Genomic DNA, 21,518 nt, shown 5'->3' with positions numbered 1-21,518 from the left:
TGTGCTAATCTTAACACTAGGGTGCAGGAGCAGACCAAATCAAATCACAAACCTGGTAAACCTCATAAATAACACGATAATACACTCATGCATTTATTTCTGTTACTGTAAAGTGTTATTCCCAAGATGCTAAAATGGTCCTATTTATAGTTTTCAGTTTATTCAGAATGCTGCTGAATGGATATTAATATCCATATTACTAACCGAGAATGCTAAACCGGATGATGGACGCAGGCACATCCGGCCATGGGCCGTAGCTGCAAAAAGACGTACTGCGCCGGCGCAACAAAACAGTCCGCGTGAGTCGGCTGAGGACCCGAGAAAGGCGGATGAGGGGTCCGCGAGAGACGCAGGCGCAAAAAGAGTCCGACAAGAGCACAGAAAACAGGAGTGAGCACATACAGAAAGGAGTCACAAAAAATGAGGCTCAACAAGCACCAAAATAAGGAAAAAAAAACATTAAAGAGTACTCAAACGAGGGAAAAGCACGAAACACATTGCACACGAAACTAAACACACCAAAAAAAAAGAACAGACGAGCGCACAATAGCAAGGCTACGACCATACCCCCGCCACCCTACAGGCACGGGAGCGGGACGGGACGGGACACACCACCAAGAGGGGGATACAACAAGCCCATGGAAAGACCAAAAAAAGAACACAAAACCACCCCACAGACCCCTACAAGCAAGGGATGGGACACACACAAAGAGGGGGAGAGAGGCGGATGAGGGGCCGCGAGAGACGCAGGCGCAAAAGAGTCCGACAAGAGCACAGAAAACAGGAGTGAGCACATACAGAAAGGAGTCACAAAAATGAGGACACACACAAAGAGGGGGATTCAAACAAGACACAGGAACACAAAAAGAAACAAAACGCTCGCGCAACAACAATCCCCCCACACATCCATAAGAAGTGACACCCAAAGCCACATATTCGAAAGTGAACGTCAGCACCTTCACACTAGGCAGCATAGGTGTCGGCATAGGTGTCAGCATAGGTGGATGTCCTTTCAATAAAGCACTATTAACCGTTCAACTGCAGAAAAGGCTCCATATTAACAGTGAGTGCGATCATCCTTATTACTTATCCATATTTCGCATGCTGAGAAAGAAACAAGTCATGAATACACGCTCACGGGTACAAAAACGATTCGGAAAGGATAACGGGAACAAACACACCGTACACGAAAGAAACAAGAAAATAGACGACGGCGCATAAACGCGCTTCTGAAACACCGGGAGAGAAAATGTCAAGGATCGAAAAAAGGAAAGCACAAGTGACACCGTTACAGAGACGTGCCCAAATGGACAGACACAATGAACGTAGACGCATTCAGCGCGGCGGGTCAAAATGCTGCATCGAAAGAAGCACGATTACAAACCGAAAGAGCTCGCGTGTCAGACAGTTGGCTGACAACGCCTTCAATAATGAGTCCACTATTGAGGAAAATTCATTGGGATTAATGAATGTTATTTGCAATCATTGTCATTCACTTAACTTCCCAGAAGAAACAACTGGCAATACAAATAATGAATTTACACGTTGTTGTCAAAAGGGGAAAATTAGACTGCCTCCTTTACATATAATCACCACGGACCAAGTGTCATTGAAACAAAACCAGAATAAAGCACGGTCAGAAATTAAAGACAGAGTAGAAAGGAAAGTAAAACGTCATAAACAGGTTGAACAAGGGGACCACGCACATGGACAGCAAGTTACAGATAATGAAGACATAATTTCAAAAGCTTGAAAAACATGAGCTCAACTGACCACAGATAAAAACTGAAACGAGGAAAAACTACGGGGTCCGCAGTAGTCCACAATGCACCACGTAATAGTACGGACGAAGCTCTGTATTACCGGTGGAGGACTCCAGAATGATACGGGCAAACGCTCCGTATTAAACGTGCGTCATCCGGACACGTAGCTGCCCAGCGGGCACGGGTTCAAAACGCCGGGGGTAGGCGAGCGAAGCGAGCAGGGGGCGAAGCCCCCCTTGTTACAAGAACCAGAAAGTAGAGCCACATATGACTTCTATTCTCAGGTTTTTATACTTGTTTCCAGACAGGTTTAAGATGATTTCAAAATCATTCTTCTTATATACAAAGACTTAATGGCTCTGGCCCAAATTTACGTAACAGAAAGAACCACTGAGTACATTCCAGAACAAACACTGTAATCTCAAAGTGCTGTCCTTCTAAAAATTCTAAGAATAAATAAAATCTGCTGAGCCTTTAGCTACAGGACCACTAAGCTACAGAATGATATGCCAAGTTTGAACAAAGGATGATGCCCTTGTAGGTCTCAGTGTTTAAATCCAGGCTGAAGACTCACTACTTTAATTGAAAATACCTTGATTAGAGCTGCTGATAAGCTGGCATGGTCCTTTGGTTTTCATATCATTGTTTAAAGTATCTTCCTTTTTATCTGCCTGGTGTGATGCCTTTGGATGAAGCAACACAGCATTACATTCAGATTTTGAACTCATTTATGATTTTTCATTTGTTTCTGTATGAGCCTTGTGATGTTATTCAAGCATCCTTGTAAATGTTGCCTTTCATTTACAACTATTATATTTGTCTGCACTGTCAAGCTTTGGCCTGCCTCGCAGCTTGAACCTGGACCCATCAATAACAAAACCAAAGAATGAGCCGGGCAAATGAGGACACACACAATCAGCAAGAGAATGTGTAAACTGCTTTAAGTGCTTTTATTTACAAAATAAAGTGCAAAATAGCACAGTGCTCTTCACTCAACAAATAAATAATTCACTTAAAACAGATAATCAGTGGGGCTTAAAAACAATCAACCCTGGAACTCTGAAGCAAGAGGAGATGTTCTTCTGACAGGCACAGTCAACCTTCAAATCCTGTTCGGGTCCCCACATGCTACTCTCTCAGTAGTTGCGTTGTACCACACTAAGCCATGCTCCTTTTCTCCATTGGTCTTCGGCGGGAGCCCACTCAGAGTGCTTGGTTGCTCCTGCTTCTCAAAGTGCTCAGCAGAAGAGATCCTTCAGCCCCACCTCAAGCATCAGCCACACACTTGTCTTCCAGGGTTCACTTTCCCGACTGCCTGCCTACTCTCCTACAGCACCTGCACCGCTGCGATTTGGCCATCTTTCTCTTTCCTTTCAGTTTCATTTGAACCTCCTGTTCTTTCCATTGTTCTCACTGTTGTCCTTTTAAACCCTCAACTTTTTTTTCATTTATCCAATTTCCGGCCCAGGTTCCCTTCTTTTTACTGACTGCTACAATCAAGTGTTCCGAGGTGTGAATGAAGCACTTGACTGATCCGCAGCAGTGAATGCATGATCTTCCATGCAATCAACCTGCATGCTCTGGGAGTTCCAGTTATTTATTTAAAATGTGCAGCACCACAAACTCTCTTATTATATGCTCATCTTGGGAGACCGATAACATAGAAAAGTAAATATAAGACACCTGAAATGGGTAGATTACCTCTTCTTTTCCACAAGGTTAGCAGCTGAGAAGAGACGCTGTAAGAGCCATTTTCATAGTTATATAAGATTCATAAATATTTTACTAGATGACAATGCATAATCTATGGGAGGTTCCTAAAACCCCCATAAGTAGAATTCTATTGGTATATTCTTGCCATTTCTAATAGCTCTGAGTAAACATTATTCTTCAGTTAGTGACAGCCTTGCCATGTGTAAGGTGTAGAGGCATACGGTTTTAAACCGTGACCGTGCCTTTGGGCCTGCGGGCTTTTTGAGTGTGTGAAACAACTCTAAGAAAACGGTGCTTATTTAAGTACTGTACCGTACGCTTAAGGCGTACAGAAGAAGAAATTATGAACCTTTAAGTATAGAAGATGAGGTAAAGAACTTTTAAGTACAGAAATAACTAAAGTTTCTCAAGAAAAGCTAAGTTTAGAAAAGATACATTTTTCCTTTTTTTTGCCTTTTACTTCTATGTGTGTAACTATTTTTTTCTTTTATTCTTGTGTGGATTATTTGCTTCTAACTTTCACTAAATAATTTTAAAACGAACTTTTGGACTGAGAGATTTCTTTCGACACGCGTTTTACCCTTGCTTGATCTCGCCTTACACTTCGGCGGCTACAGATGCCCCCTCAGGAAGGGAGTACAGTAATCCCTCGCTATATCGCACTTCGACTTTCACGGATTCACTCTATCGCGGATTTTATATGTAAGCATATTTAAATATATATTGCGGATTTTTTGCTGGTTCGCGGATTTCTGCGGACAATGGGTCTTTTAATTTCTGATACACGCTTCCTCAGTTGGTTTGCCCAGTTGATTTCATACAAGGGACGCTATTGACAGATGGCTGAGAAGCTACCCAACCACAACGCGTATTATGTATTAAATAAAACTCCTCAAATATACTGTGAGCACGGGGGCTGTTCGCACCCCTAGAGGACACGGCTGCTCCTCACAAAACGCTGAAAGATTACCTTCACAGTGCTCCCTTCTTTGCTGGGCTTACACGTGGCTGCTTTGCAAGCGATATGCTTCCTGCATGGTGCTTCGCGTACTTAAAAGATCAAACAGCACGTATTGATTTTTGATTGCTTGCTTTCCTCTCTCTCTCTTGCTCTGACATTCTCTGATCCTGACGGAGGGGGTGTGAGCAGAGGGGCTGTTCGCATACTGGCCTAGAGGATACGAACGCTCCTCTAAAAAATGCTGAAAAATGCTTGCTCCCTTCCTCGCAGCTACTTTGTCCGGCCGGTGCTTCGCATACTTAAAAGCCAAACAGTCCTATTGATTTTTGACTGGTTGCTTTTTTTTTCTCTCTCTCTGACGCGCACTCCTTTGAAGAGGAAGATATGTTTGCATTCTTTTAATTGTGAGACAGAACTGTCATCTCTGTCTTGTCATGGAGCACAGTTTTAAACTTTTGAAAAAGAGACAAATGTTTGTTTGCAGTGTTTGAATAACGTTCCTGTCTCTCTACAACCTCCTGTGTTTCTGTGCAAATCTGTGACCCAATCATGACAATATAAAAATAACCATATAAACATATGGTTTCTACTTCGCGGATTTTCACCTTTCGCGGGGGGGTCTGGAACGCAACCCCCGCGATGGAGAAGGGATTACTGTAACGCATTTTGGTATGTAGAAATAGGTAAGGTGTATCGGCCTCCAGTGTGCAGGAGACACCTATCTGGTCTACTCAAGGCAAAGATAGTGAATCCCCATGTTGAGTACTGAGGAGTGATAGTGCACTCATAATAAGTGGAGAATGTGTGTGTGTGTGTGTGTGTGTGTGTGTGTTACACTTGTGCTGCTCTAGGCCAATCTAAAAAAAAAAACCTGGAAAATTCCTCTTATTCCATGATGAAATATAAGATTGATCTGAGATAAATAGAAAAATAATATGGCAGGACAGGGACCTGAAAAATGACTCAAGACGTTGTCAAAGACAGGAGAAAGAAGTGAAGATGGCAAGAGAAAGTTTTGAAGTTTACATTTCTCTGTTAGGTTTTATTGTTTGGTGATGTTGTTTTTTCTACAGCCACAGGAATCACCCGAGGTCTGCTTTAGCAGTGACAGCTTAAATAAAAGCACCTGGTGAAGTTTGGGACTTACCAGCAAGCTGCCTATTATATCTGATCATTTGCTAAGATTCAACAAATTAGTACACATTTGTGTTATGACCTTAAATGTTTACTTCTGTTAGGATCACTTTCTCTCAAGGTTTGTGAAGCATTTGAAATAATTTATACTATGATGGTTGCTAGATTTGGTATGACACCAAGCCTTTTTTATTTTCATTGTGTTGGTGGTTACTACAACGCCATGTTTGTTTTTCATTAGGGTGCTGCCATTTTACAGATTCCTCATCTAGACATCATGTGCTATTCATTCACTAAGGTTGTGACCTCAGAATTTGCACAATAACTTTTTACATCTCATCGTGGCAGAACAATTTGTTAGCACAAAGTAAGTTTGTGTGGTACAGTATTGAAAAATCCAAATTTTGAAATGGAATGGTACATGCATTTCATCAATATTTCTGTGTCATAAATAATTATTAGTTTCAAGCATGTCGCGCATAGCCATTTATTAGCAAGCTCAGACCTCCAAATGGGGAAGGTCTTTGATTCTTTGATTTAATAAACATATTACATCAAGCCTCTATCTAAAGTACTGAAGAGTTCAGGTAATGCCACATTTAGTTGGAGGTAGTCAGCAGCACATCCCGTGATAATGTGTCATAGTTGGCGAAGGTGGATGAGTTTTAAATACTTGGGATCAACAGTAATGAGTAATGGGGATTGTGGAAGAGAAGTGAAGAAGAGAGTGCAGGCAGGGTGGAGGGGGTGGAGAACAGTGTCAGGAGTGATTTGTGACAGACGGATATCAGTAAGAGTGAAAGGGAAGAAGGTCTACAGGACGGTAGTGAGACCAGATATGTTATATGAGTTGGAGACGGTGGCACTGACCAGAAAGCAGGAGACAGAGCTGGAGGTGGCAGAGTTAAAGATGTTAATATTGGCATTGGGTAAGATGAGGATGGACAGGATTAGAAATGAGAACATTACAGGGTCAGCTCAGATTGGACGGTTGGGAGGCAAAGTCAGAGAGAAGAGATTGTGTTGGTTTGGACATGTGCAGAGGAGAGATGCTGGGGATAATGAGAGAAGGATGCTAAGGATAGAGCTGAAAGGCAAGAGGAAAAGAGGAAGGCCTAAGAGAAGGTTTATGGATATGCTGAGAGAGGACATTCAGGTGATGGGTGTGACAGAGCAAGATGTAGAGGACAGGAAGATATGGAACAAGATGATCTGCTGTGGCAACATCCAATGAGAGCAGCTAAAAGAAGAAGAAGCCAGTTGACTCATTCTAAATTGCCCACAAGTTGCACCGATAAAAGGAAACAGGTTTGAAGCTGTCTTTAGTCGTAGCCAATGAATGCTCATCTGGAAGTACAAAGCATAGAATGCAACTGTTTTGGATCTCACAAACAGATGAGAAGCCGTCTGACGTCACATGACAAAAAAGAAAAAAAAAAAGGGCAAAGACTGCTGATTAACACGACACAACCGTTAACCATTCACATTGTGTCAGTACAACACTGGCTCTGCTAGGCAGAACACTGCTGGCTGTCAGAAAAAGGGGAGAACACAATTGTGCCAGACAGTCAGCACATAATCTCTAAATGGGACACTGGAAGCAATTTTCAGTTGTTTCAATGGACATGATCCAGCAACAAAGTCAGTAACTGCAGTCAGCAAATCTGAAATACCCCACGACTAGAAGTGGTGTAATGTGACATCAGCTTTAGGCTACACCAACTAAACAGTTTAATTACCACATTCCTTTTTCTAAGTCAATGAGCCACATGGAACTTTTTGTAAAAGATTAATAATATTTGTTAGAAAAACAAAGACAGGCCTAAAGGTTTTGTTTTCTGTTGTTATGCATCCTGAAATGCTGCCTTACATCACACACACCTGAATGATAAAGGCTGGAAGGACGCACCTTTCCGGTTGTGTGAGTGTGGCCTGCTGCTGCATGTTGTAAATTGCATCAAACCGGCAATACGATTCATTTACTTTCTCTGAAAATGAGAAGTCAGCAATGGGTGCAGCATATTTACCTTGCATTCTGTCATTATCAGCTTACTTTCCCAGACACTGGTTCTTACTTTGTTTTCTAAATTGGTTCCATTTACTGCTTTTTGGAAGTCTTTGAAATTAAAATTTTTAAGGAAAAACACATTTTTCTTTTCCAACAGCATATTTATTTCACTGTTGAACCAGAACTTCTTGACTGATTTATGTGGGATGCACATTATCTCACAAAAGTGAATAAAGCCACTATGGTGTAAGTCAGATCATTATGGTCACATCAAGCGGTACACCTTTAAATGCGGTGTTGAAAAACAGTAAAATGTTTTCCATTTCAGGGATCTGCCACCTTAAGACTTTTATCACTGTTTTTCATGCTTTAATCTTCTATTTGCCTGTTACTTGTGTTAATCTTTCAAGGTGATTTAGGGCAATGGATCATCAGAAGAAAGGGGTGTTATAATCCAAGAAATGTAGTAGTCGAGCTGACCCTTTATTTGCAGATCTCTTTTCTGCTTGGCAGTGTCACTGAGACCTACAAAGAAGTGTCATACCAGTACATGTGCTTCTTGCCTTACACAGCGTGGGGTTGGGTGGGCGAGCTGGAATAATAACAACAACACAGGTATGTTTACTTCAATAAGATATGCATTAAGTTACTGCCTACTTTAAATAGTAACCAGACTATGTAATGTAATGAAAAGTTAAGCAAAATGACACCTGTTATTGGCTAACTGGAAAGATTACAATATTAACACAGTACAACACCCTAGTACTACCAACTATGTAATAAAAGTCACTTTTAACCTGTTACCCTCTGCTCACTGCTGTCAAGATTGTGTCGCTGAGTTTAGCAGTGTATGTTAAGCTCATGCACATAAATTTAGTGATTTATTAAATATTGAAACCGGTTATTTCAGACAAGAGAAGAAATAATGTGATCTGCTGATGATTCGTCTCTAGAAATTTAAATTTGTTGACTCTTGTACCCGAGGCTGCTGAAAGTGTGTGTGAAGCTACAAATATAGTGGATATAAAAAGTCTAGGGCGGCACAGTGGCAGCGCTGCTGCCTCGCAGTAAGGAGACCTGGGTTCACTTCCCGGGTCCTCCCTGTGTGGAGTTTGCATGTTCTCCCCATGTCTGTGTGGGTTTCATCCAGGTGCTCCGGTTTCCTCCCACAGTCCAAAGACATGCAGGTTAGGTGCATTGGCGATCCGAAATTGTCCCTAGTGTGTGCTTGGTGTGTGGGTGTGCCCTGCGGTGGGCTGGTGCCCTGCCTGGGATTTGTTCCTGCCTTGCACCCTGTGCTGGCTGGGATTGGCTCCAGCAGACCTCCGTGACCCTGTGTTAGGATATAGCGGGTTGGACAATGACTGATTGACTGACTGAAAAGTCTACATACCCCTTCCAAAATCACAGATTTTAGTTAATATAAAGATAAATCCTGACAGAACTTATTCCACTATTATTGCAAAATTGAAATCTATACAAAGAATTTGAAAACAAATTAGAAACCATTTAGTGAAAAAAGGAAAAAAAAATCCCACAAAAACCCAGTGGCCATTAGTGTGCAGACCCCCTAAACTAATACTTAGTTGAAGCACCTTTATTTTTTTATTTTGATTTTATTACAGAACTCAGTCTTTCTGGGTAAGAGTCTATCAGTTTGGCACATCCGCACTTGGCAGTTTTTGCCCACTCCTCCTTGCAAAAAATTTCCAGATCTGTCAAATTACAAGGGCATCTCTCCTGTGCACAGCTCTCTTCAGGTCACACCACCGATTTTCAACTGGATTAAGGTTTGATCACTGGCTGGGCCATTCCAGAATATCTATCTCCCTTTGATGAAGCCATTGCTTTGTTGATTTTGGTGTATACTTTAGATTGTTGTCATGCTAAAAGGCGAAGTTCCACTTCATCTTCAGCTTCCTAGCAGATGCTTGAAGGGTCTGTGCCAAACAGACTGATACTTGGAGCTATTCATGATTCCATCCCCTGTGACTAAAGCCACAGTTCCAGCTGAAGAAGAGCAGCCCAAAGCCTGATGCTGCCTCCACCATGCTTCACTGTGACTATGGTGTTCTTTTGATGATGTGCTTTGTTATTTTTGCACCAAACATACCTTTTGGAATTATGGCCAAATAGTTCAACCTTGGACTCATCAGACCATAATACATTTTCCACATTGTTGTGGATGTACCGTTTGACTCCTTTCAATGCTGAGATCCCATTCTTGTTTTAAAAGCGCTTTGCAGACCATGGCTTTCACAGTTTGTTGCAACTAACAGTAAATCAGAATAACCCTACAGGAACAGCCAAAACTTTAAATGTGCTCAATCTGAGCCACTTTTAATTGATGTCACATCCATATATGAACTACTGCTTGAGAAGGGACTTATTGTGATTGGTTGATTCTGAACGCAGCCACATCCTTGATTATTGAAGGGTTTGCACATTCATGACACCAGGTTTTTGTGTGATTTTTTAATTCTTTTTTCACTAAACAGTTTCTGATTTGTTGTTCACCTTCTCTGTATAGATTGCAAGTGTGCAATTAAGGTGGAATATGTTCTGACAGGATGTATCATGGTTTAATTTCTTTTATTACACAAAAATCTAAGATTTTGGCAAGGGTGTGTAGTCTCTTTAATTCCACTGTACATGGGCAGACTGACAGAGTATAAACAGACATGCACAGACTATAAAATCCTTAACAGTAACCCTAGTTAAGGATTTACATAGCCACAAAATCTGATTATTTGCAGAGAAATTTAATTGTGTTAACCAGGTTTCTCAGAGGCCACTTACCCAGTTTATCTAACAGGAGTAAGGGTTTTTACGGCATTTTAGAAACCATATTTCTGTGAATAACCGGGTTACTGAGGGCACATGGTAAATGTACCTACTGATTTTACACAGAGAAGATCGCAAGATTTAAACAAAGCATATGCCTCAGTTGACAGCGCTTCTTAAATGACCTGCCTAAAGTGGCATAAGATGAAAATATTCGGACTGGTGGAAGGTCCGGTCCTTTAATGTGACCTGTGCTGTCTTCATCACCCTCGGTTATGCCCTGCAATCAGAAGTTCAGCAGGTATTGTTCTTAACTCTGACACGGCTAGTCAGTAAACATTCAGAAAACAATCTGTGCAAGCTGGCAAGTACCTGTGAAGATTTTGTTAATCATGTGAGAAGGAGAGGTGCTGTTGTGTCACCTAACTAATGCAGCTACCGTTTCACACAGAAATGGCCTTGGTTACAAATGCAAATGATAAGGATTTTATAAAGCACCTAAAAGCACTTCTGTCATGCCATAAAATCAGTGCCTAAATAAAAAGAAAACTGATTATTTGCAGGCAACAAAAATAGTTCCAACAGATAAAGGCCTTAAAAGGAGATAGAAAACACCCATTACACCTACTGTACAGTTTATGTCAATATTTTCTATTCTTGAGTTTCTATTTGCAGAAATAATAAATCCAAAAGGGAAATGTGCAAGTCAACCACTTAAACTTGATCATATTTGACAGCAAACAACTACACTGTGCAAATAATATACTATTGCATTTAATTCCATTTAATACACAACAAGATGTTAGCTTCCATAATTAAATTTGTTGGTGACACCGCCATCATAGGCCTTATTATCAACAATGATAAAACAGCTTACAGAGAAGAGATCTACCTGCTGACTCAATGGCTCAGGACAAAATCTCAGCCTTAATGTCAGCAAAACCTAAATGCTGATCACAGACTTCAGAAAGCAGAAGACGACCACACTGCTGTCTACATTGGAGAGGATGCTGTTAAAACAGTTAGCAGCTTTAAATTTCTTGGATCATCCATATTTGATTAACTAAAGTGGACACAACATATTTTTTCTCTTTGTCAAAAAGGCTCACCAGTCTCTATTTCCTCAAATGTCTGAGAGCAGCAATTCTCCATCTCCTCTCACCCACATCTGCAGATGCACAGTGCAGTCCATCCACACTGGCACTATAATACTCTAGTATGACATCTGCTTGGCTCAAGAATGTAAAGCACTGCAGAGGTTGGTGAAGGCAGTACAGAACATTACCAGCACCCAGCTCTCACCTTTTCAGGACATACACAACACTCGCTGCCTTATGAAGGCAAACGGTTTAAATAAAAACGCCAGCCATTCTGCAAAGTCGCTTTCATTACTCCTATGTTCTTCTAGGAAACAGTACAAGATCACCGACACCCACGGCAGCAGATTCAGGGATATTTCCTACCCACAAGTCATAAGGTTGCCAAACAGTCAATCATAAGAACCAATATTGCATATGTACAGTTGTTTATTTTTTATATTGCATTTTTGTTAACTATTCTATGAAGACATCCAAGCAAGCATTGTATTGTACCGTGGAAACATGACAATAACTTGATTTGTCTAAACATAATACTTGTTTATATGGCAAGATTCAAGTTAGCACACTAGAATATTAGAGCATTCAAGACCAGAATGGATCATTCAGCCCAACAAGCTCGTCCAGCTTTTTCACGAAGATTATCTAAAATAACATAGTTGAAATTTGAAGGTCTTGGATATTGATAGTGATGATTCCACTATTGATGCTTAGGCCCTTCTAGTAAGATATAGTTTCTGGTTTCAGACCTCCCATTGTGTATTCAAATTTAACATTTATACTTACTATGCTTTGCATTTACTTACAATACATTACAATTCAACTACCACAAACCTGCCTAAGTCTTATATGTTACTCAAGAAACTCTCTAACAACAGTCTATAATTATCTTCTCCTCCATTTAGTTTAATACCACCTATAAATTTCATCAGCTCACTGATTATATTTTTGCCCTGATCATTAATGTATATGTAGATAAAGGAGCAGTGGCCCCGGCACTGATCCCTGAGGGACACCACTTTTAACATCACCCCATTCTCAAAAGGTATCCCTTACAATAATCCTTTGCTTCCTCTCTTTGACAAAATTTTGAACTCGCCAACATGTAACGATTTGAATTCTCACTTCTTTTAGTTTGATCACTAATCTCTCACGTGGTACCTTATCAAAATTCTTTTGAGAACCAACTCTCTTATCGTATACTTTGTTTCCTCTCAGAATTCAGGCATATTAGCGAAACATGACGTTCACTGTCTGAACCTATGCTGACAATTTGGTAATACACCTTCTCTTGACATGTGCTGTTGTGTCTTTTTCCTTAATAATTGCTTCCATTAAAAGGTACTTGTGATGCACATTAAGCTTACTGGTCTAATTCCTATAAATAAGAGAACTCATAAGGTAACCTCTCCGGAACTAAAGTAAAACAATACAATCAGTTTTTAGAGTTGTGTAATAGGCTAAACAATACCCGAAAGATAAGTTGTCTCACCTAAAACCTGTAATCTCTGACCAAGGACCTGGTTAGAATTAGGACTGCCATAAATCAAAGCCATGATTATACCCAACACATTGCAAAACAAGAAAGAAACAACAAACCCTGCAGCGCTGAATGTGCTGAATCTCCTTTCTCTGGGACGTAAAAATGACTTGTATGTATCCTTACTGGCTGTTTTACAAAAAAACACAAGTTTGCAGATTACCTTGATTTGTCTTAGCAGATGAGCATTTAAATAACCTAACTCAGGATTATGGATGTAAATATTCCTAGCCGAGGAATAGAAAAAAATAATCCACGCAATAACAGTTTAGAAACTAGTCTTACGGCACGCAAGAACCCCAAACAAAAGGACGCCTTATCCTCGGGTTGAGGATCGCTGCCAAGCTAATCCACCAGACAAGGAAGGAGTTCCCAAGCCAGGCCGGGCACACACCGGAGGTCAACACACACAAATCTGGGAGCAACACAAGTACAGCCAGAGCACCATGGAAAAAAAGAGGAACAGAACTCACCTCCACTCTGAACAAGCCGCAGCCTTTCAGGAACTCCCTGATGTTGCTCAGGCACTCGCTGTCGCTTCTTGGCTCCTGGTAAATCTGAAAGAAGATTAGAATCGCTGTTTTACTCTTGAGATACAGGGGGAGAGGCCTCTACAGTAATCATCGCTGCTCTGCTCTTCGCATTCAAGCGATGATTTATTTCACTTTGGTTAATACTCTGTTCGCTCGGAGGTGTGTGTGTGTGTTTTTTTCTTTTTTTTTTTAACTGGGAAGTAAGTACGGCCGAGGAAAGGAAGTGACGTTACGTGTCTCCGCCTTCCTCTATGATAAATACTGTCAGTGCGCGTGCGCGTGAAAGAGTTTAGCCATAGAACTCAGGCGGGTGATCCCGGATGATGAGTGGACTTTCCCTCGTATTAAAATTGTCGCGGTTGCTACGATTTAACTCAACTTATTTTTTTCTCTTTTTGTAAACATATGTACACGTTATTAATTGGCACCTGTTAATTGACTAAGAGTGGTACGACAGTTGAGATCCGGTCAGAGAGGCTGCGGCTGCTTTCTGTGCGGCATTCGCATGTGTATTCTGTGTCTCCTAAAACATGCGCGCTGTTAGGCAGTGCCGTGCTCCCCGGGGCAAGTGGACTAATACAATCTCACTCCTGCTTTTCCTACCGTTATTCGTATAATTATAAGTATACTAAAAACAATTTTTAAACGTTGTTGATGAAGATATCCCACAGTTTTGGCACATACGTGTCCGCGTGAGTTTCCTCCGGGTGCTCCGGTTTCCTCCCACAGTCCAAAGACATGCAGGTTAGGTGCATTGGCGATCCTAAATTGTCCCTAGTGTGTGCTTGGTGTGTGTGTGTGTGTGCCCTGCGGTGGGCTGGCACCCTGCCTGGGGTTTGTTTCTTGCCTTGCGCCCTGTGTTGGCTGGATGGATGGATTAAAACGAACGATGACACTAAAATGACCCTGCTTGTTTGTTTTCATCCCGTCCAGGATTTTTTGCAGCCGAGGTAGTCTCTGCGCTGCCTGGAACCATCTAATATAAGGTCCGGATGACTAGAAAAGTCGTTTCTACGGTGGCAACTCAGAGTTTTTTTTGTTTTTTTTCTTTTATTACGCAAAAGATATTGCCGGCTGTGATCGGTAATATCGTGCAGGCGCGTGCTCCAAACGTCTTCCGACTGCTAGAGAGGAACCGATTAAAAGATAAGTGTACATTTAATACTCAATGTGGGGGGCTACATTTAATAGGGCCAGTTTAAGGTCACAGGGAGCCAGTGATTATCGCAACAGCACTGGTTGTAAGGTAGGAAGCAAACATGGTCCTTTTTAGATCACAGTCGCATAGTAAAAACGTGTGCAAAACAACAAGTATCAATTTAGTTTTAGTTCTATTATTTGATAGATTATTTTGAAACTGGGTGATCTGGTGGCACAGTGGCCTGTGTGTTTATCTGGGGGCTCTGAATGGCGATGGAAATGAGGGATGGATGTCATTTATTTCACATTACTTGAAAGACTAAACGTTTTTGTTAATTAAAAAGTATTCCTGACGCCATTTCCAGTTATTCAAAGATTTAGCCTTCTGCTGCAGGTAACGTCAGGTATACGTGTGGGGTGACCGAGAGAGGAAGATTAAGAGAACTGAACATGCATGGGGAGAACGTGCAAACCTTAGGCTCACCTTGTCACTGGGAGTCAGGAATTCTTGCTCCGCACTACCACTCTGCCTATGTTTGAGCATCTGCACTAAACGTAAAATGGACATACATTAAAATTTATTTATGTTCAGGTATATTCACCTGATTGCAAACTACATGCGTCCTAACCTCGCCCTCCACACGTGCCCATGGCAGAAGGTGCTACATTAAAGTTAGCTTGCTGCTGCGACGGACCCTAAACCTTTCTGGATTGAATAGATTCTTCTGTACATGGATTACATATGTACCTATGACTTCTGTTCAATCCTTGTCATTTGATTACACACTATGTACATCTTTAATCATTCCCTCATCAGCTGTCACAAGATGTCTGAAGCACACACTTGCACAATGGTACTGACCACACCAGGTAATATCTTTTGCGTAATAATGTGTAATGAATTTCCCCTTGGGATTAATAAAGTATCTATCTATTTATCTAATGCAATACTTTTGCAAAACATTACAATGCAAAAAGACAGTTTCTCCTTGGGAATTAATACAGTGTACCAAACATTTTCACGAAGCAATGCAATACTTTTATGAAATAATGCAATTTATTTATTTATTTTTGTGGGGCAGGAATACACTGTTACATTTCAGTCCATCAAGCTAATTTGATTTGCCAATTGTTGGTACATTATTTCAAATGAAATCATCAGTTTACTATAGATATAAATGAATATAAATTTCATTTCGCATTTAGAACTGGGAAAGGCACGGTGGTTGTGATGCTGCCATGCAACAAGGAGACCTTTAATGTGAGTCCTGTGTGGAGTTTGCATTTCCTCCCCACATGCACATGGGTGTCCTCCAGGTGCTCCAGTTTCTGTTCAGAAACGTGCATGTTAAGTGAAATGGCACTGCTTTATTAACTCCTGTGTGCATGTGTGTGTTCATCCTCTGACTGACTGCTGCCGTAGCTAGGGTTTGTTCCTGCCATGCGCCAGATGCTTGCTATGCTATGCTTTGACCATACTGTGGGTAAGTGGATTTGGAAAATGGATGGAATCTAGAACTATATATGCTTTATTTACAAAATACACACAAATATAATAATCTGTTAATTGGTTGATGGTGGTTTCATTTTACAAAGAGACTACCGGTTTTTAAAAGCAAATGTGTAATTGAAGTTCCTTGAAATGATAAAAATGCAAATCGTTTAAATTCAAAGCTGCTTTTTTTCTTGACTTCATCTTTGTAAACTTAGTAGTTTTAAAAGAAACGATTTCTGTCTGGACTCGTTCACACTCCACTAATTAGTATTGCATGAATCATGACTTATACACATACTGTACCCATATACTGTATGTGGGTTATATACAGTTTATAACATTCATCCATCCATCCATTTTCCAAACCCACTTACCCTATAAACCATGTAAATGCCTGCTACATCTACTATATGACTGCTTTAGAATCTATATACCTGTATATAATTCACTAAGTCCATGGCAAGCAAGACGCACGCAAGACAGCCACGCCCGCCAACTCGCAGAGCCCCGCCCATCAACAATTCACTAAGCAGCCGACCATGGCACACACACGTCAGAGCCCTGCCCACCAACAATTCGCGTGAGAGCGAAAGCATTTGCCAACAATGTTTTCATAAATCAAGAACGAAAGTCGGAAGTTCGAAGACGATCACATACCATCGTAGTTCCGACCATAAACGATGCCGACGGCACACCCCGTTCCGCCCTCCGCGCGCGACTGCTGTCCAGCCCTGTCCCTCGCTCTGGGAGGTGGGGGCACGGCGGCGGTCCTCCAGTTTTCAGTCACGGACAATTTGTATGTTGCTCTCTCCAGAGTTCCTTTACAGTCGTATCCTCAAACCCACCCCATAAGAAGAAGCATGTTTGTTGCGGATGTGAATCGCTGTATGCAGCGTGTAAAACAGTTTGTTTGTCGCGGATGTGAATCTCTGTATGCATCGTGTAAAACAGTTTGCGAGGGGTATCCCATTAAGGTGACCAGAATTTTTTGGGTCAATCCGGGGACATGGGGGGGGGGGGGGTTCTAGAATCCACAGATCACGAGTAGGCAGTCTTGCGAACGGGCACATGGCCAGGCAGTGTGTATGCTTCGAGAGCGAGAGTGGACGCGACAGGACCATCTAAGAAGAATCATATTTGTCGCGGATGTGAATCGCTGTATGCAGCGTGTAAAACAGTTTGCGAGGGGTATCCCATGATCTTAGCAGTGTCTATGCTTCGATGTGAATCGCTGTATGCAGCGTGTAAAATGCTGTATTATATGTTGCCCTCTCCAGAGTTCCATCTTTTCATTCACTCACAGTCGTATCCTCAAAACCAACCCCATTTGGACAACTGTGTCTTTCAGGAAGTGTTCACCCATCAATACATAATTAGATAGATAGATAGATAGATAGATAGATAGATAGATAGATAGATAGATAGATAGATAGATAGATAGATACTTTATTTTACTTTATTAATCCCAATGGGAAATTCACAATTATGCGGCATATACTACGCCACGGGTTGGCTAGTTTATCTATAATTATTTACTAATGTCAGTAATTATTCATGTTAATACTAATAGAATAATAATCCTAGTACAAAAATGACACAATATACTGTAGCATTAAATGTGCAATTCTAGAAATGCCAAGGTTGTAAAATGTATGCTGACCAGTTCAGCAATTAGGCACAAATCCAGCCCTGAAGTATTTTTATTTCTCATTTGTTGTGGATTTAACAGGCACATAAATCATACACGGGCGGCACGGTGGCGCAGTGGGTGGCGCTGCTGCCTCGCAGTTGGGAGATCTGGGGACCTGGGTTCGCTTCCCGGGTCCTCCCTGCGTGGAGTTTGCATGTTCTCCCCGTGTCTGCGTGGGTTTCCTCCGGGCGCTCCGGTTTCCTCCCACAGTCCAAAGACATGCTGGTTAGGTGGATTGGCGATTCTAAAATGGCCCTAGTGTGTGCTTGGTGTGTGGGTGTGTTTGTGTGCGTCCTGCAGTGGGTTGGCACCCTGCCCAGGATTGGTTCCTGCCTTGTGCCCTGTGTTGGCTGGGATTGGCTCCAGCAGACCCCCGTGACCCTGTGTTCGGATTCAGCGGGTTGGAAAATGGATGGATGGATGGATAAATCATACACTGTGCTTGCAAAATAAAAGAAGACAAGGAAAGATAAATCTCTGCATGTAGCCAAAATCTGCATCAACCCAATGTCGAAATGAAGTCAGAAAAATAAGATAAAAAAACAAACTTGGTGAACATCAAACAACAAGTGCACTGCATTCTGGGATTTGGAAGACCGTTTACAAAAGAGCTCATGTAAGGTTCCCTAGTCGTAAGAGAGGCAGTAATGACACGTGAGCATTTGTGGCTAAAGTAAAGTACATCTATTTACACCCGCATTAACGTGCGTGACATCGGAATGGCGCCACATTAAATAAAAAGATGTAAATGCGTCGGTGGTTCGGAGTCAGAAACGGATAGCAATTAGACTTGCATGCAAATAAAGAAAATAAATATATTCACCATAAAAACAACCTCTATGAAAACAAAGTGCAATGCATCCTGGGATTTGAAAGACCACCAGCAAAAGGCTTCTATATGGGTCACAGGACACTAAGACTAAACATCATTAGTCTGCAAAATTAATATAAGACTATACAATAGGGGAATCAGAGTTGGACGGTTGTATCGAGTCTGACTGTTCCCAAGTCAGTGTCTTTTTGTTTAAGAAAAATAAAAAAGGCTCCCCTCTAAATTTTGCCACTCTAGGCAACCACCTAGTTCACCTAAATGATATAGCCAGCCTTGTCAACTGTGACCACCTACTTAGAGGTGTGTCAAACGAGAGCTGTCCATCAGACTCGCTTAGTTAATTTCATTCTTCTCATTACTTCTTTCACCTACTTATGAAAGTTGTTAGATTCAGATCACTACTAAAAAGTTCAGAAAACTGCATAATAATAAGTTACATTTATAGAGCGCCTTTCACAAACCCAAGGTCACTTTACATACAGAGTAAAAAAAATAATTACACAGATGACAAAAGTGAAAATTTTCAATTGAGATTTAAAAGTGCAGAAACAGAAGCAATCTCGGAGAGACAAAGGAAGAGAGTTCCAGAGTTGAGGGGCCATAGCACTGAAGGACCTGCCTGCCTCCCAGGGTGGAGAGTCTGTTGTGTGGGACAGTAAGGAGATTACTGCTCAAGGACCTGAGAGAGCGACAAGGAGTGTAAGGAGCTGAGTGAGGTAGAGGGGGGCAAGGTTATGTAGGGTTTTGAAGGTGAGAAGCAGAATCTTGAATTTAATTATTAATGGAACCAGTAACCAGTGAAGCTGGGAGAGAACAGGGGAGATGTGAGGAAAACGCTTTGTGTTGGTGAGGACTCTGGCTGTGGAGTTTTGAATGTACTGTAGCTTCTGTGTAGATTTTGCAGGGAGGCCAATGAAGAGGGAATTACAGCAATCAATACGAGACATTATGAAACAAATAGAAAAAAAAATGTAAGTTGCATACTAGCTAGTGTTCCTGCACAGAAATCAGGCTGCCGAAAACTAGTAGTCCTTGATCTCCAAGACTGAGTGGGCCAACTCCATAAGTAGTGCTTCAAGCCATGAGAGTTTGGTCCTGGAAGGCTCTTCTGGCTACAGGTTTGGCTTGCCTCCTATCTGTCTTACACTTGTTTTTTCCCTTTCTTGTTTGTAACAGTCCAGCCAGGGTTAAATGATTATATGGCTGTAGAAGGCATTTAAGTGTTGCATAGGAAATAGTTATTTTTCTTTAATGTTCTTTATTTTTCTTATCATGAGTGTTACTTGGCATCGGAGTACAAAAGTGGATATGATACAAAAAGCAAGCTTCACTGAGGGAATACTTAAAACTATGGCAAAAATACAAATCTTAAATGTTACTGTTTTACTGCCATTCCTTTCTATATGCATGATTAACAGCAAGAAAATGGCAAGTTAAAAGCAGTGTGAGAAGGTAAGATTAATTTTTTTCATTTCAGGTAAAATTACATCTTGCTAAATGTAAAACTGGTTGGAAAGAAAATGTGTAGACCAATGGTTCTCAACCTTTTTGGTCTGTGACCCCAAAGTTGCACAGCTTCTGTCTAGTGTAAAAATGTCAGGCAGATATTTCAGACATATTGGACAGCAAGGCAAGCTCACGAGGTCACTCTACTGTCTGGGCTCATTCACACTCCACTAATTAGAATTGTATGAATCATAATGACTTGTACACATACTGTACCCATATACTGTATGTGGGTTATATACAGTTTATAACATTCATGCATCATTCCATTAGTCCATTTTCCAAACCCGCTTACCCTATAAACCATGTAAATGCCTGCTACATCTACTGTAAGACTGCTTTAGAATTTTTCTATAATTTTTTTTTGTTTTTACTAATTTCAGTAATTATTCATGTTAATACTAATAGAATAATAATCCTAGTACAAAAATGACATAATAAATATACTGTAGCATGAAACATGCAATTCTAGAAATGCTGTGACCCCAAAGTTGCACAGCTTCTGTTTAGTGTAAAAATGTCAGTCAGATACAGGTAAAATTCCATTACAACAAATATCTTTACAACAAAATTTTCATTACAGCGAAGTATGTTTATAGTCCCGACAGCTTCCCCATATGACACGAGTCTAGAGAAATCTTATTACTACGAAGTACATTCAGCAGATACTTTCATTACAATGAAGTGACCTTGAAATGCCTGAATGAATCATCCACAGAGCAGTTAGATCTGTGGCCGCAGCTCAGTTGTGCACAATGATCCCCAAACAGAAACATCCATCCATCCAACCATTTTCCAACCCGCTGAATCCGAACACAGGGTCACGGGGGTCTGCTGGAGCCAATCCCAGCCAACACAGGGCACAAGGCAGGAAACAATCCTGGGTAGGGTGCCAACCCACCGCAGGACACACATAAACACACCCACACACCAAGCACACACTAGGGCCAATTTAGAATCGCCAATCCACCTAACCGGCATGTCTTTGGACTGTGGGAGGAAACCGGAGCGCCCGGAGGAAACCCACGCAGACACAGGGAGAACATGCAAACTCCACGCAGGGAGGACCCGGGAAGCGAACCCAGGTCCCCAGATCTCCCAACTGCGAGGCAGCAGCGCTACCCACTGCGCCACCGTGCCGCCAACAGAAACATTGTAATTTTTTTTTTCTTTCTTCGAACTTTCCTCATACTTTTTTTTTTTTGCCTTTTTTGTTTCTTGCTGTTTTCAGTGATACCTTTTGCTTATTGCTCGTCAACATTTGAAAACATCCATTGGAATTTAACTCATTGTCACTCTCCTACAGAAAGGGCAAACACAAA

General features: G+C 41.4%; 1 protein-coding gene across 2 annotated transcripts in view; it reads right to left on the bottom strand.

Annotated features, from left to right (window-relative positions):
- Positions 1 to 21,518, bottom strand: part of arhgef7b (Rho guanine nucleotide exchange factor (GEF) 7b) — a 252,559-nt gene that overhangs the window by 210,838 nt on the left and 20,203 nt on the right. For both annotated transcript variants that reach the window (XM_051926338.1, XM_051926339.1), the window contains exon 2: positions 13,474 to 13,557. In XM_051926338.1, coding sequence (XP_051782298.1) covers positions 13,474 to 13,557 — 84 coding nt within the window. The remainder of the gene's footprint in view (positions 1 to 13,473; positions 13,558 to 21,518) is intronic.

This window comes from Erpetoichthys calabaricus, chromosome 4 (genome assembly GCF_900747795.2).
Source record: "Erpetoichthys calabaricus chromosome 4, fErpCal1.3, whole genome shotgun sequence".
In the NCBI taxonomy this organism is placed as follows: Eukaryota; Metazoa; Chordata; class Cladistia; order Polypteriformes; family Polypteridae; genus Erpetoichthys; species Erpetoichthys calabaricus.
The sequence above is the reverse complement of the archived record's forward strand: the minus strand, read 5'-3'. Positions and strand labels throughout refer to the sequence as shown.